The sequence below is a fragment of the Corvus cornix genome, chromosome 4 (genome assembly GCF_000738735.6).
Source record: "Corvus cornix cornix isolate S_Up_H32 chromosome 4, ASM73873v5, whole genome shotgun sequence".
Classification (NCBI taxonomy): domain Eukaryota; kingdom Metazoa; phylum Chordata; class Aves; order Passeriformes; family Corvidae; genus Corvus; species Corvus cornix.
The window spans coordinates 45275533-45291124 of NC_046334.1; the positions used below are offsets into that span (position 1 = coordinate 45275533).

At 35.5% G+C, this 15592-nt stretch overlaps 1 protein-coding gene across 6 annotated transcripts in view; it reads right to left on the bottom strand.

Annotated features, from left to right (window-relative positions):
* Positions 1–15592, bottom strand: part of CEP135 (centrosomal protein 135) — a 36788-nt gene that overhangs the window by 11291 nt on the left and 9905 nt on the right. For 3 of the 6 annotated variants that reach the window (XM_010401639.4, XM_010401638.4, XM_019287397.3), the window contains exons 8-20: positions 14843–14971; positions 13499–13714; positions 12863–12928; positions 11731–11881; positions 10546–10739; positions 9933–10076; positions 9287–9430; positions 6892–6969; positions 6582–6733; positions 4664–4779; positions 4439–4593; positions 3913–3968; positions 2779–2947 (exon numbers count right to left, since the gene is read on the bottom strand). In XM_010401639.4, coding sequence (XP_010399941.2) covers positions 2779–2947; positions 3913–3968; positions 4439–4593; positions 4664–4779; positions 6582–6733; positions 6892–6969; positions 9287–9430; positions 9933–10076; positions 10546–10739; positions 11731–11881; positions 12863–12928; positions 13499–13714; positions 14843–14971 — 1770 coding nt within the window. Of the gene's footprint in view, positions 1–2778; positions 2948–3912; positions 3969–4438; positions 4594–4663; positions 4780–6581; positions 6734–6891; positions 6970–9286; positions 9431–9932; positions 10077–10545; positions 10740–11730; positions 11882–12862; positions 12929–13498; positions 13715–14376; positions 14624–14842; positions 14972–15592 lie in introns of those variants that run through there. The other 3 variants (XM_019287398.2, XM_019287396.3, XM_010401640.4) reach the window with 3 other exon arrangements.

Genomic DNA, 15592 nt, shown 5'->3' on the forward strand with positions numbered 1-15592 from the left:
CGGATATTTGAGCTGTTAACTCTGTCCCTGTGAGGTTCAGCTCTTATCTCCCTCTGAGTACTTTAGCCCAGAGAGCCAAAATTGCAAGTAACTTTTTCTACCTCCATGATCAAATGTCAGGGAAATACAGGATACTGCCTTACTTCTTTCCCTTCCTCTTTTTGTGGTATATTAATTCATTAGTGGCAAGCTTTTCACTGTATGCCTTATTTAACATATACTGAAATCAGTCTGCTTGTCTCTGTAGTAGCCTTCCCAAACACTGGGAAAGCTTTAGTCATCACATTATGATAATATTCAATATTTCATCTTATTAGACACCTGTGAAGGGCAGGTCTAATTTCAATAATACAGCCACATATTTATATATTAAACTATAGGTTTTGCAAGAACTGTTCAAGGTCCTACATCACTTCCTTGAAACATGTTGCTATATTATACTTTCTAGCATCAGACTCAGCGTGGTTGACTTGAGGAGAATTGAAACAAATGGTTTAGTCAACAAGGCCCTGATTGTTTTTAGTGTCGGCACTTACAGTGAATTCAAACAAACATTTGTATCTCAGGATCAAAACCGTAAAAGGCATTTGAGTCTCATGAGGAGCTGCTATAGTTGTATTTGCTATACAAATTGAATGTAATGAGTTGCAACAAAATTCTGGGTTTGCTCTTCAGATCACACTCACATACCCTCTACACAGACTTTCTGATGCTTAGCCCAATAAAAGATGTTGCTTAGCCCATTAAAAGATATATCTTATATATATAATATAAAATACCCTATAAAACACTGGACATTTTCGCTATATGTTGTCCATACAGATATTCTACAGCACAGGGACATCCATATCATGCACTTGGAGCTGGGAGGCTTTTGCTCAGCAATAACCAGCTGGTGCACAAAACCAATTCATTATTCCTCCAACTATGCAAGGGATTAACAGACTGAATGTATTTCAGGCTGTTCCAGTCATGGATCCCATGCTCATAGAATTCCAAGGAAGAAGAGAGGGAGCAATGAGGATAGCAAAGAGTGCAAATGGAGATATCCTATATAAGTCACTTAGACTTTTGAAAGAATGAGTACACTAGTGATTGGTTTAACTGAGGACCCCTGAAGAACATCTCAAGATGAAGATGTCACAAGGACAATAATGACAATAATAAAACAGTCTAACCCACTGAATCTCTCAACTATTTCTGTCTTGCAAAACTTTTATTTAACCTACATCAGCTTCAGGTAGCTCATCAGCTTCAGATAGTTCAATAAAATATTCAATGATACCCTGCGCAAAAAAGTAATTTCTCAGGACAATAAAGATTTTATTTCAACTCTAATTGTACAACTGACATAAGTACTGCCTTTATAAGCATGCACTTCACAAGGAAATGTATTTATTTTCTATGACATCAGCAGCCAAGAGGGACTTGTATACCTTCCAGCTGGAAATCTGACCATGAATACACATGAACCAACTCAGTATCCACTGGGCAATCATAACCCACTCTCCACCTGCTTTCTGGCCTGAGAAGCTACTGACTGGCCAGCTGTTAGCAAGGAAGTACATTAAGATTCTAAACTACCAGAGAACTAAGGAAAGATAAAATCATATAAAACTAATACAAATAAAAATATAAAGCTCTGCAAGCACTCAAGAGTACCTGAACAGGATCTCTACAAAAAACCACACACACCCTGCCTCTCCCCAAAAAAGCTGCAACATACAGCCGAACCTGTATATTTATATACACACAAGATACCACCTCACCATCACACCTACCTTACTAATGCAAAGACAATCCAATAAGAAAATTTCTCCAGGGAAATAGATTACACCTTTAAATTCATCATCTAAAAACCCCACACGACCTCAGCATAATGGAAAGGGAACCCCTCCTATTCTCATGGACTGTGAATCCTTATCCATTCCTGAAATCAGGAGATGAATTCAGACTATTCAGGATTATCGAACCCTAAAAGTAAGTGTTTTTGAACCCCTCTGTCTTGCAGCTGTTAAGCCCTCTTATATTTCCTCCTACAAAATTAACCTTTTCCAATTCATCACTGAAAGCAAAATTCCCGCAGAGCAACACATACAAATGGCAACTAACTTTGCCAGGACTGGAAATTAAAACCCTGCCAATACCTCCTTACAGGGAGATACAAGCCACCATTGCCAAGGCTCACAGACCACAAACATTACAATCTACATTCCAAAACATCCTAATCTCAAAATATGGCATACCTCAGTCAATAAATCCAATGATTGATGGAAACTAGATGAATGAAATTAATGAATCACTATGCACCAGAACAAATTCAGATGTGCTACCAATCTCCTTCCTCTCCCTCTCACTTTTACCTGACAATCTGATGTCTGCTTTTGGGCTTTCCTTCTCTCTCTCAATAATCACTTCCACAGATAATAAAACCCAGTTTTTACCAATTAAATACCAACTGCCAAGTGATATAACCAATTAACATAATTTCATTATATTATAAACAATAACGTCCTAGATTTATTTTATTTAGATTTCTTTTTTAATCTGAGGAAAGGTGACCAGACTGAAAGCTTGTCGATTTCTCCCCCACTGCATTGACTATATTTAAGTATCTGAAGTACTGCTTTTACAGTTTCTGCCTAGTGATTTTCAACATCCCAGTGCTCAAGAAATACCAATCATTAAACACATCAATCAAAATTGAGGATGTAGCAGTTCTGATGCAAGCAAATCATAAATGGTTTAATACAGCAGTACCATGTACTGTCTTCATACCTGGTTTTCTCTGGCCATTGTAGCCAGGTCATCTTGCAGTCGCCTGTTTTCTTTCAGAGCCATTTCCTTTACTCTTTCCATTTCTGCAAGCTCTAGCTGGGATGTATCAAGCTGGCGATGCAAGCTGGATATCTCACGGTCTCTGTTGCTCAGCATGTTCTGCATCTGGCTATCAAGTGAAAACATTATTAACGTTGTTCCTTCTTGTACTATACCACATACTGCTGAAAATAATCAGGCAAAATTCTTGCACTCTGAATGATGACAAACTGAGTCTAAATATAACATGAACTAAGTATGTAAAATGTCAATATGCAGAAATAAAATGGATTTAATCTTCAGTTTTGAAGATGTATCTGCTAAGATGTATTTTATTAGACAAAGAGCAATTACAGATACCTATGTTTATTTGTGTTTACGGTAGTGATTACGGTAATTGCATATTTATAAGCCATAAAGGAAGACAAATAATTTACACTTGAAGGACAATTATCAAAAGAGTAATGAAAAGATTAAACAAAAAATTAGAAATATAAATATGCATAAATTAAACTTTTGCATTTTTTTTTGTCACATATAGTTCATGCATCAATGTAGCAAATATTCAGTTACACTGGTCTTCAAATGTTTAAATATTGGTGTTTAAATTTTTTCTTTTAAGATGCTATAATTTAAAAAGTCATGCTTAAAAAGAGGAAAGAATGAAAGATCAGAGGAAGCCCAGCTAAAAACTACATAAATTAAGACTGTACTGGTAGCTTAAGCTAGAAGAATTAAATTGCCAATCATTAAGAGTTTGGCTCTGAATCTTACCTGGGTCAATCAATATCTAGTGGAGTGCTAGAAAGCTACTTCTTGACTAAGAGTTAGGAAACATTACCAATTTAGGGAAATGAATACAGACAAGCAATTGTTAATTATTGTTGTAACGGTTTCTCAGCAGCCTGCAATATAATTGCAGAGGAAGTGTCTTCAAAAGCTGTGTACATCTTTCTCAACACAGTACACTCCTCTACTTGACTCAAATGGAATTAACTCAGTTTCATCAAAATAACTAAAATAGCCATCTACTTTCACTTTGAAACTATCACATAAAACAAAGCCTCCAAAGAAGGCATCCTACTCTTTACTTACTCTGTTGAGGACTCCAGCTCAGAGAGAGTTAAACGTAAATGAGCAATTGTTTTTTCCTATTAAAAAAAATCAAAAGGTGTATTAGGTACTATTATATTGCAACATAACAGAATACTTCAAGTTAAAGAACTTTTAATGTAAACCTTTATTTTAATTCTTCACTAATAAGTAATTTCCAAGTTTTTTTCTTTACCAAGAAAGGATTGTCTTGTCATCAAAAAAGATGGAAGTCAGCTATAGAATTTGTCACCTCAGGCTAGTACTTTATATCTAAATAAATGCCTGCACATGCAAAATGTGAACAAATGCTTCCTTATTTTCTTGGAGTATTTAGGGAATACAGCAACATTCATAATTAAAGTGCTACTGAGTTGGCAAATAGACTCTGCATCAGCTGGGTCCAAGCATAGCGTTTATGTGCTCTGCACAGACTTTGTCATCAAGGCAAAATGTCTCCCTGAAATGTAACTGCTTTAAAATCCCCAGGTGGAATGCAAAGTAGTATTTTTACTTTTACTGGACATACCTTGTTAGCTAAGTTGTCATCTAAGCATGCAATTCTTTCTGTTTTTTCATCTACAGTTTCTTGAAGACTGTCCTTTTCTTTGTCCAAAACACTAATTGTACTCCTCAGCACACTGACTGCTTCATCCTGTGAAGTGCTCCTCTGGTTTAAGCTATCTAAAAATAAAAGAATAAGTGCTTTCTATTTTAAAAACAGGAAATGAGCACAAAAATAATTATAGATTACCTATTATCTCCTTCAGCTTTACAATTTCTTCATGAGCTGTCTGCAGTTCATCCTTTTTGAGGGACAGTCGGTGCTGTAAATCTTCAACAGACCTCTGGAGTTGGTCATTTAAGAGCCTGGAAAATCAGTCTACAGTTGAAAGAAGTTTGGGACCTATTCCAGCTCTTCAACTTCTGCTCTTAAGCTGCTTCAAGTGCCGAAACAGTTCCATCATAACCTCCTGACAGGGCTGTATAACCAACCAGCAGCATGGGGTTGTGTCATATTAACCCCTCCTCTCCCTTGAGGAGAGGAAGGAGTGAAGGATTGCTGAGGCCAACACCACTTGGTTGCTCTGGACCCCTCCTGCAAGTCCACTTCAACATCAATGCAAAATGGAGTAATGGAATCTTGGTGGAGCCACCATGATAACCTGAAACATTCACTTCCTCTGATTTCTGTTACTCTTCATCATGTTACTTGTATTTTTGACTCTTGCTTTATAAAGCTTCTGACATGCAGCTCTTAGCAGTGATTATCGGCCAAACCACATTTTAAGAAACAACCAAATTGACAGCTACAGTTCTGATCCTACTTTTAAAAAATAAAATGCATGAAAGATATATGAAATCATCTACCTACATTGTTGTTTTTCTTGGAAAGAAATATCAAAGTGACTTAGGAAAAAAAATCCCAACAAAACAAAACTCCAAAGTAACTAAATGGATTATTTATGAAACAGGTAAAGAAAAAATCCCTCTCAAGTGGGATCCCACAAAAGCTAGAGAAACTTTTTATTCTTAAAAAACCTCAGCAACAAAGAACACAGCACGTTTCTGAATAAAGATGACTCTCATCCAGTTCAGAGTGAAACTTTAGAGGGGAAAAAAAATGGGCAGGGGGGCAAACACAGCATTGCCACCATGCACAAAGTAAAACCAAATGCTAAAATGACTGTAGCCCTATTCCTTATCTTCTTTTTGCAGTATCAATGCTTTACACTGGAATTAAAGGAACCTAACAAGATTTTTAATTTTTATGATTGTTGTCACAATTTTACCAGCAAATACACTAATTGTTTTACCAAGAGTCCTCTTTGTGCAATAGGGAGCATTAGATGAAAACTGCAAGGCCTGCTGCTCAGCCTCAGTTCTTCATAGTAATCCCCCAGGCGCTGGGCTGTTACAGTGTAGTACTGCCCAGGTGGGGAATGAGGGATACAACACAGACCCTGGTTTCCCTTGTAAAACACCCAAAAGATGTCATCTACAGCATTACCTACCCTGTAGTGATCTGTTACAACAACAGCTCTTATTTCCACCTCTGTTTTCAAATTTCTGCCCAGATTTATTCAATACTGTTTTCACTTTCTTTAAGCCTTTTTCTTGTTCTATGACTTTTAGGCAGCTGATGGGAGCTCTTTGCAAAACAAGTTTAAAAAATCCTGCAAGTTTAAACAGGCCTTAAAAATACACGTGGATACTTGAATCCTCCAGTTCCAAGCAAGCTGGTCAAATCCCCACAGACTCTGTGTCAGTGGATCATAAGATGTCAATCCTCAAAACTGTAAGTCCTACTGCTGCTGTTTGCAAAGGCATCTGTCTTCCTTTCAATGGTGTTTGGAAATCCTTTCAGAAATTTTCAGTTCTACTACATTCATAAGCAGAGAACATGGTTATTGAAGGAAACAATTCTAGGATGAGCCATAAAAATTATCAGTGTATCTGGTCATCAAGTAAGTCCAAGAGAAGCTTGCTGTGAAAAGCTACCACAGCACTTCTACACCTACTCTTCCTTAACATACAAGCAGTACCAAGTGATTTTTAAAATATTTATAATTATAGTCTTTCCCAGGAACTCAACTCTGCTATACAGTCACAGCATAAACAAAATTATCCTAGCATCTGTGAAAGATAACCGCATTTTGTATCAGACTTACTGAAGTGAGCAAATCTCAGCTTTAAATTGAGAAGAATCATCAGAAGTCTGGGCAAGTTTACTGGACTTCAGTTTTAATTCATTTTCCAAATAGCTTATTCTTTCTTTCAGGATAGAGACTGTAGTCCTTAGTTCACACTTTTCAATCTCAAGCTGCAATTTAAAATAAATAACCAAACACATTATTATTGCAGAAAGCTATCACAACTTGGCTTTCAAATAAATTTAAGCGGAAAACAGATGATAAAATTAATTTCTGGAACAGTCTAATTTAGAAATAATAAAATCTTACTTCCTAAAAATGCACTTACTCCTTGCATATTATTCTCCAATTCTGAAATATCATGCTGCAGCTTTGATTTTTCAAGGTTTGCTGCTTCTTGATGAATCTGAGAAATACAGAATTACATGTAACGACAGACTTTTAGACTTGATCAGAGGAATTTAAGCTTCATGTTTCAGAAAATACTGCTTTACATTCTTAGATGAATGACCAAATGCAAAGCTCTCTCTGTAAAACTACAGAATATTTATTAGCTGAAAATACATTATAACATCACTGATTTTGGTTTTGGTTGTTGGTTTAGATTTTTTTAAATAGTATATTTATATTTGGTCCCAACCAAATTAATATTTGTGAGTTGTTGTAGAGTTTACTGAGCTACAGGTTGCATGCACGTATATCTTAGTGCCCTAAGACATTTTAAATAAATTTATTCAAATAGTATTAATTACAAAATGTAAGGCACACTACAAAGCTAACTGGCCTTTCCCTAAATCTATGAAGAAACTTTTAAGATTACTTACCTGTTCCCTGACTTCTGTGCATAACTGCAGTGTAATTATTAAACAAACCCTCAGATTTCTTAGAAATACCTTAGATTAGTGTGTTTGTGAAGGTAGTTCAAAGTGGCACACATATAAAACATTGGTAGTCACCTACAAGAAGAAAGGATGGAGCTTTCTTCTGGAAACACATCTCTACCCCACTGCATGCACATGCTTTAAGCAAAGAGGTCAGATTTACTGCCACTGAATTCAGATACACAACAGGTCTTTATTTTTTTGGTAGTAAAGTCCAGCTATGGAAGCATTCATCATAGAGTCACTATTAATGTATGTTGTTTTGGGATAAGTCCATTAAAATGATTTTAAATTTCTGAATTTTCAGAACATTTTAAAAACCTCCATACATTATATTAATGACCAATAAAGAAGTCAGGGAAACAAACCCCCCTGAAATCATATGCTCTTGACTACAACCAAATAAGACATTAATGCACATTAATACCAGACATCACATGGTCATAGAACCATAGAATCATTCAAGTTGGAAAAGATTTCTAAGACATTCAGTCCAACTATTAACCCAGCACTGCCACGTTCAACACTAAACCACATCCCTAAGTGCCATGCCCACATGCTTTTTGAACATTTCCAAGGTTGGTGATTCCACCATTTTCCTGGGCTGCCTGTCAAGGTCAGATTAACAGGAAAATCATAGCATTAACAAATATTTTTTTAAAGGTCAAAAATAAAGACACTTGGATTGCAGTGAACTTGTTTCATGGTTCAGTTATGTCCCATTTAAAATAGACTCTGCTACAAAATGCAATGGTAACTAAAGATCAGCTAAAATGAAAAAGCCCATAAAGTACCCAGTTTGTAGGATAAGAACCATATGTGACTGTGACAGTGTGCTCCACCCAGCCACACTGCTTTTTTTGGGTCAAGCAATAGCCACTAGTGGCCCTCCTGATAGCTGCATCCAGTTTAAGGGAGACTCTGGAACGAGAGCTAACAGCACATAGCTAAGGGCTGGAAATCTTGCTCAGCAGCAGCTGAGGGCTAGATGAGCATGTGGCTGCTGATACGCAAATATAAGTCAATCATGTTAGTCCATGAATAGTGGATGGCCCAAGGCCCATTGAGCCCTCCTGCATGGCAGCAGGCTGCACACCAGGATCTCCAATCTCCCTTTGAGCCGGGAAGCCTCTGAAGGTTATTTGTCGAGGCAGAGACAATCCTTAGCGCATTGGGAATCAGAACACTGAAATGCTGGAATATTAGCTAAGTGATATAAAGGATGGATTGCTACAATCCTTTAGGATCCAGCCACACTCCTCTGAGGAGTTTGTAAGGCAAGAAGACCCTTCTGACCCTCATGATTCAATGGCAGGGTCTCTCTGACAGTTTTGTCTGACCTTGGTCTCTATGCAGCAAAAGTGCACCTTGCCATCAAATCTTGTTAAACCACCGTTGCATTTACCACTGAATTTTTAAAACTCATTGCCTTAAGTGAATAAAATGCATTGTTGCTTCTCGCTTGTGAGTGAAGTGCATGATTTCTTCCACAACAACAACACACAAGCATCTTCAAAGTAGTGCATACACAAAAAGTATCGTGGCTGGGCCTCCATATCTAGGTCTCACACACAAGGTGATGACACATTTGCCCTTAAATACTTTAAAGCATGTTCCTTTCCTCCAGCTCCCAGCTTGGGACTGTGTTTACAGGAAAATTTGGCAATTAATAATAATAATAATAGATAATAATATAAATTCATTGAGCTCTCTCAAATGGGTTTGAAATCAAAAGGTATTGAAAAGGGGAACTGACAAATGGCCAAACACAAACACAGCATTATTGTAGAAGCCTTCCCTATATGCCACCTCACTGTAAGCAATGAAGCTATAAAAGCTCACCTTTAATTTTTCTCCAAGACTTTCATTTTCTGCCATTAGTCTTCTAAAGTCAGTCAGTGCAATATCTCTTTCTTCTTCCACGTGACTTTGAGAAACTAAATTGTGTTTTGCTTCTCTTCTCATCCTGTTCAATTCACTCAGAGACTTCAAAAGATTATTGTTCGTTAGCATACATACATATGGACTGCAATATAACAAAATGCTGTTATTACAATAACCTATTACAGTCTTATTTTTCCCTAGATAACTAAAATGTATTCCCTTAATCACTGAGTAGCATGACAACTTACACTGTCAAAATAATCATAATTCTTTTACTGTCCCAAGTATAGCCTAACTTCACTGTTCTCTTATCAGTTAACTATTCCTTTCTTGCATTCTTGCTGTATCTTTCCACATCGTTCTCATGCATTCTACTGATTTTTTTCTGATGTTTATCATTTCCAAATGCCAGTATAATAATTTATAATGGCTTTCAAGTTAATAAACTAACTAGAATACATAATTTTATTAATTAGTAATAAAAATAGGTATGTATTTTATTAGTGTTGGTTCTATTCTACTAGGTTTTTCATTTTAAATATCCAACAGTACAACAAGTGTTAATTGGTTATTTCAATGTTAACTATAAACAATTTTTTCTTACCTGCTCATAAAGAACATTTAATCTATCTCTTTCTGCAGTCAATAATTTGACTTTGGACTGAATTTCTATCACGTGTTTTTCAAATCTGTCTAACATGGACCGCAGCTCATCTCTTTCTCTGGAGATTGATTTAAGCTCTTCACTCTGAAAAGTGATCAATAAATTTATGTTAAAATTTGCTAATTAAAACATCTGGAGAACTAATACCAAAAAAGAACTCCTTCTATTAGTAATACATAAAAAATATATTCAAAATAATTTTAATTGCAAGAAAAAGCCTGGCACTGGTGGTATAATCTAAACAAGAACTAACTGTTAAAAAGAAAAAGGAAAGCAGCAAGCAGTAAGATTTCAACCTTTTTCTGCTTATTATCTAATTCTATTTATTTCAAATAAACTGATCAATAATTAATGTTACTGAAAAATGTAACATGGAAAGAAAAAGGCAAGTTCATTGGAGTCTCTCAGCTGATTTTTTGCGTTAAGAATGTAATATAGAAAACTACTACAGTCATGTAATGCCACTGAAGTTGAGAGTATATCTGATGGCTTCTTAAATGTTTCTACAGTATTTACAGTATTTTTTCCACTTGTTCGACAGGAGGAACTTCACCTTCTCTGCAGTCCTGCGGCTTGGGCTAGGCCTTCGTTTTATCATTTTCTGAAGATATTCTAACTCTCGCTTATAATAGTCTCTGTCATCTTCTAAGGTCTTTACAAATGCATCTAGACGAGATGGAGATTTGTCTCCTAGGGCAATACCACAGTCTAATCTCATTCTTTCGATTTCTAGGACAAGTTCTCGTTCTGGAAGACAAAAAAAAAAAGACTAAAAACAACCCAACTCCATAGGAAAGTCATGAATTTCCTCAAAGACACTTGCATTTGGGATGGATTAACTCCCACCAACCATCCAGGCAGCAATCCTGCTGAAAAGGATGTAGGAGTCCTGACTGACAGTAGGCTAAACACGAGTGAGTACTGTAAGACCAGCAGAGGCCTCACAGCATCCTGGGCTGTATCAATGGAGACAGAGGGATGTGATTATTTCCCTTTATTTAGCACTCATTAGATCACACTTACGAGACTGCTAAGGTTTGCTCCTCCTAGTACAAGAAAGATGCAGATAAATTAAGTTCAAGGCAGGCCCTGCAAGCTGTCAGGGAGCAAAATACTTGCTCTGGGGGGAACAGCTGAGGGAACTAGGTTTATTCAGCCTGGAGATGAGCTGGAGACCCAACAGCAGACTGACAGTACCAGGAGGGACTTACAGATAACATGGAGCCACTTTCTTCACAGGTGCATAGTAGGTAAATAAGGAACAGTGGCAATTAATTGCTACAAGCAATTACAAACAATACAGGGAAAAATATTTTACTCTGAGAATTGAGGAACATTAGAATGGGCTGCTTAGAGATGTTGTGGAATCTTCACCCCTGGAGGTTTTCAAGATCTAAGTGGATAGATGTCTCAAGAAACAGTCTGAATTCACTTTTCAAAAACAGAGAATAAAAAGAGTTTTGGAAATTACTTTGTATGAAACTGCCAAAGAATTAGGATAAGGATGTCCTGTGGGATCACAGTAAAAAGCTCGACTTTCAGTTCTCACATACAGAATGAAAATATCTTTCTATGACAAGAGTTTTCACTTCAATTATGACTGGAGACCTACAGTCTTCTTTTAATTTACAGCTATCAAAAGTCTTTTAGTATTATTAACTGTATGTTAACTAGATAAGTATTCTATTTCAAAAATTACAGGAAAGTAATTTCCAAGAATCTACATTTGAAGATTTACCTTTTCTTTCTAAGTTCTCTGTTTTTTCTATCAGCCTTTGCTTCTCTTGTTGAAGCTGGTTTAACAACAGCTCAAGATTCACTTTATCATCTGTTTTCCCAAGGAGTTCCTCATTCAGCCTCTCATTCTCCTTATGACATGAGCACAAATCCTGAAGTAGCAATTTTAAATTATAAAAATTATAAGTGCCAATAGAGAAATTTGGGGAAAAAAATTTAACATTTTGTTCAACTTTTGATATACAGCACTGTTTACTTCTGGTTGACCTGGATGCTTCATGCTTTAACATTTGTTGCAGGCCCTCACTGTATTTATATTATATTTTATTAAATCAAAGTAAACATTACTTTTTACACAGTTTGCAATCAGTAACAAGAAAAGCAAACCAACCAGTAGGATAGTGGGATACAAACACAGGAAAAAAAATTAACAACTAAAGCAATAAATAATTTTAACAGCATTTGGTAACAGTGTTGGTGTTAAAGTACATTACAATACAGCATCTCAGTCAATGCAACTCTGAAGCCAATCAAATGCTATTTGGCACATCTTTCCTGTGATCACTGAAAATTAAGTAGTCTCGTATTTGCAAGTTCACTAGATAGACTGAAACAAAACCCTGTACTCAGCTAACACACAAGTTCCTATATATTCCTAAAGAAAGAGTTTATTATCAATTCTTCAAAGAATTGATAATAGTGATGTTTTTCATCTGGCCCTATGCTTTGTTTCTGAGTGAGCCAAATACTGGATACTTTTTCACATGCCATTTAAAAGACAAAGGAGTTTCTAAACATAAAGATCCTCTAGGATGTTGTAACTCATTTGTGACAAATATGATTGTGGCAAATGGAAATTATAACTTCAGAAATAAGGAAATGTACAATAAGGACATAGTCAACCATACTGTCTACAGAGATTTCTTTCAGTTTATTTTTGCAACAATATGATGTAGCTTCTCTAACTCTTTCACTCATTAATTAGTAATTCTTACAACAGAGTTTCAGAGTACTACAGAAGTTCTCTTGTTAATTGTTAAATTGATTTTTTTTTTTATAATAAATGAAACAATCACAAGGATGACAGCATGATAAAAATGGTACAAACAAGAACTGAAAATATTTTTACTTACTGATTTAAGCCTTGTTATTGTTTCTTGTAGATCCTGTATTTCACTGTGTTTTCTTTCAATTTCTTTCTATCAACCAAAATTAACCTATATGTTAAGAGTTACATATTCAAAATGACAACAATTCCTTTGTTACAAAAAAAGTAAGGAAGCAGACTATTTTGGTAAGAAATAAAGTATAGTTAGTTCCTTATTATAAAGTATTAAAGCTCCTACGAAGTGAAAGCACAAAAAATTTGTGGTATAAACACCTATGGTCATTTGAAGCACAACAATTAAATTAATCATTGCATGACTCCTCATAGAAAAAACCCTCCAAACATATTCATTGCTGTTGCAAATATGCATTACCTAGCAATAGCTTTAAGTATCTCAGCATTTTATTTCATACTAAGCTAATAGAAGAAGAAAGAACAGATTGACCCTCAACTAAAGTCATCTAACCTAACACAGTAAAGAGACAAAATTGTTGTGATTAATCGACTTTAAGTGAGAAATTCTGTGTGATGTTAAGAAAACTGGAAAAAAAATCTTTTTAATCTTCCTTTCAGTAGCCAATAGGTCTTGCATTGCAATTAGAAGATATAAAGCCAAATAAAATGGAGCAGATCCTTCAATCTGTGACATGTTAGTGATTACCTTTGCTTCTCCTATTTCCTTATCTGCAGTCTCAAGCACTATTTCTTTGTCTCTTTCCAACTGCTGTGCCAAGTGATCTATTTCATTCAGTTCTTGACACAGTTCTTCATTTTTATTGCTTAAATCCACTACCTCACTAGTCACATTTTGTTCAGTGTCCAAGAGATCTTCAATGCGATTTTCAAGTTCTTTGTTTTTTTGCTGAAGATACTCAATCTGAAAGACATTTTTTGTTAAAATATTAATATGCATTGTTAAACTAGGTAGCAAAAGTTCCTCCCAATCTTCTGAAATACAGTATCTCTACATCCATAGTAAAATAATGATATCTTGTTAAAAATGGCCAGATTTTCTAGTTTTAGAACTTAATGCTTATCAACCTGAAAAAGAAATACAGTTTTATGAGCTCTCTCATAGTCATGAATACTGCTATAGAAAGATAACCATACATTTCTTGTCAATGAAAGTGGTATATTGGGACTGAGGCTGAGCAAATAGTCTTGATGGTACAAAACCAGCTTCATGCAGCTCTGGGCTCACTCCCTGTATAATCAATTTGTATTCATCATGACTTACTAATTCAGGATCACTGAGCACAGCTTTACTGCTTCCAAGTCACAGCTCATTCTGTATTTTTGCAGCACTGAACCTAAGCCAACAAACTCTTCAACGTGGCTCCCATGCCACTGTACATCATGCACAGTCATACACAAAACCTCTAACTCATGTGAGAAAAGCCAGAGAATTGATGGTACAAATCCAGAGATATGCTTTACTTGATTTGTACTCCAGCTCACGTTGAAATTTTCATTCGGAGACCAGTATTGAACACATGCTAACATGCACAGTAAATACAAACACCTTTATCCTAAGCTTACCCTTTCCTCACAAGCCTGTGTTGGAGTAAAGGTGGGGACCATCTGAGATCCATGAGGAAGATTCCACACTCTTCTCATGAGAGTATCTACAGGGTTACTCCTTATCATAATTGCATACACCGTTGTTATTTTCTAAAGCATAAATGGCATGTATGCAATAACTTTCTAACCAAATAAAAGGATTTTCAAACTTGCTGAAAACTGTGTATACAAAAATTTGCTGCATCCTTTCAGATTAACATACTCCGTACAGATGTGCGTTCATGGAATTCTTTACCAAAACCTTTCTGACAGACTTTTAAAACAAGAAATGAAATTTCCTTCGACAAGAAACACTGCCACCTAAAAAAAAAGGCAAATTCAATTGATTGATTTTATATCTATAGTGATTTTTTGTAGAGCTAGAAGTTTTGTGGGGTGTTTTGGATCACCAATATTTTTAGGTTTGACTAAACAAATGAATTACCTGTAAATTCAAGTGGGAAATGAGCTTCTCATTACTTTTAGTTCTCGATTCCAGCGAGAGAACCTCATGAGAACGCCCACCATCCAATGCCAATGTTAAGCGCTCGATTTCTTTGTCTCTTATCTCAACCTTTGAGGGACAAAATCAATGCTGTAGTATCTTATACACCCTTTAATAGACCCTTTGTTTAAATAAACACACACATATTATTCAGTAAAAAGATAAGCAACTAAAAATTCAATTTCAACTTGTATATATATATATTTTTTTTTTTATTCTCAGTTCTTCTGAAAAAAGTTATATCTTTGAAAGAGAAATAAATTAATCAAATACAATTTGTAAGGAAAAACTGAAACAGTTCCTACTGTTTTACATTCTTGAAGAAAACCAAACAATTTTAACTTAATGTGAAGTTAATGAATGCTGCAACTTAATTGAGACTAGCACTTAAAGTTAGGGAAAAAACTTCTAAGTAAGTTAACTCAGTGATTATTCCAGTCACTGGAAAAAAGGAAATATTGGAAGAGGAAAACCAAGATGTGAAGAAAGAAGAAATCCCTAGATTTTGAAAGAAGTAACATAAGAACATTTGATGTAATTCCATTACTTAAAGATTGTACATATCAATCCACTCTCATTAAAATATTGTAAAATCTGTTGTTCATAAATTAACTATCAAAAACTTTAAAAATATAACCAGTCCGAGCAGTGAAAAAATTATCCTAAGATTTATGTAGATCAAATTACTAT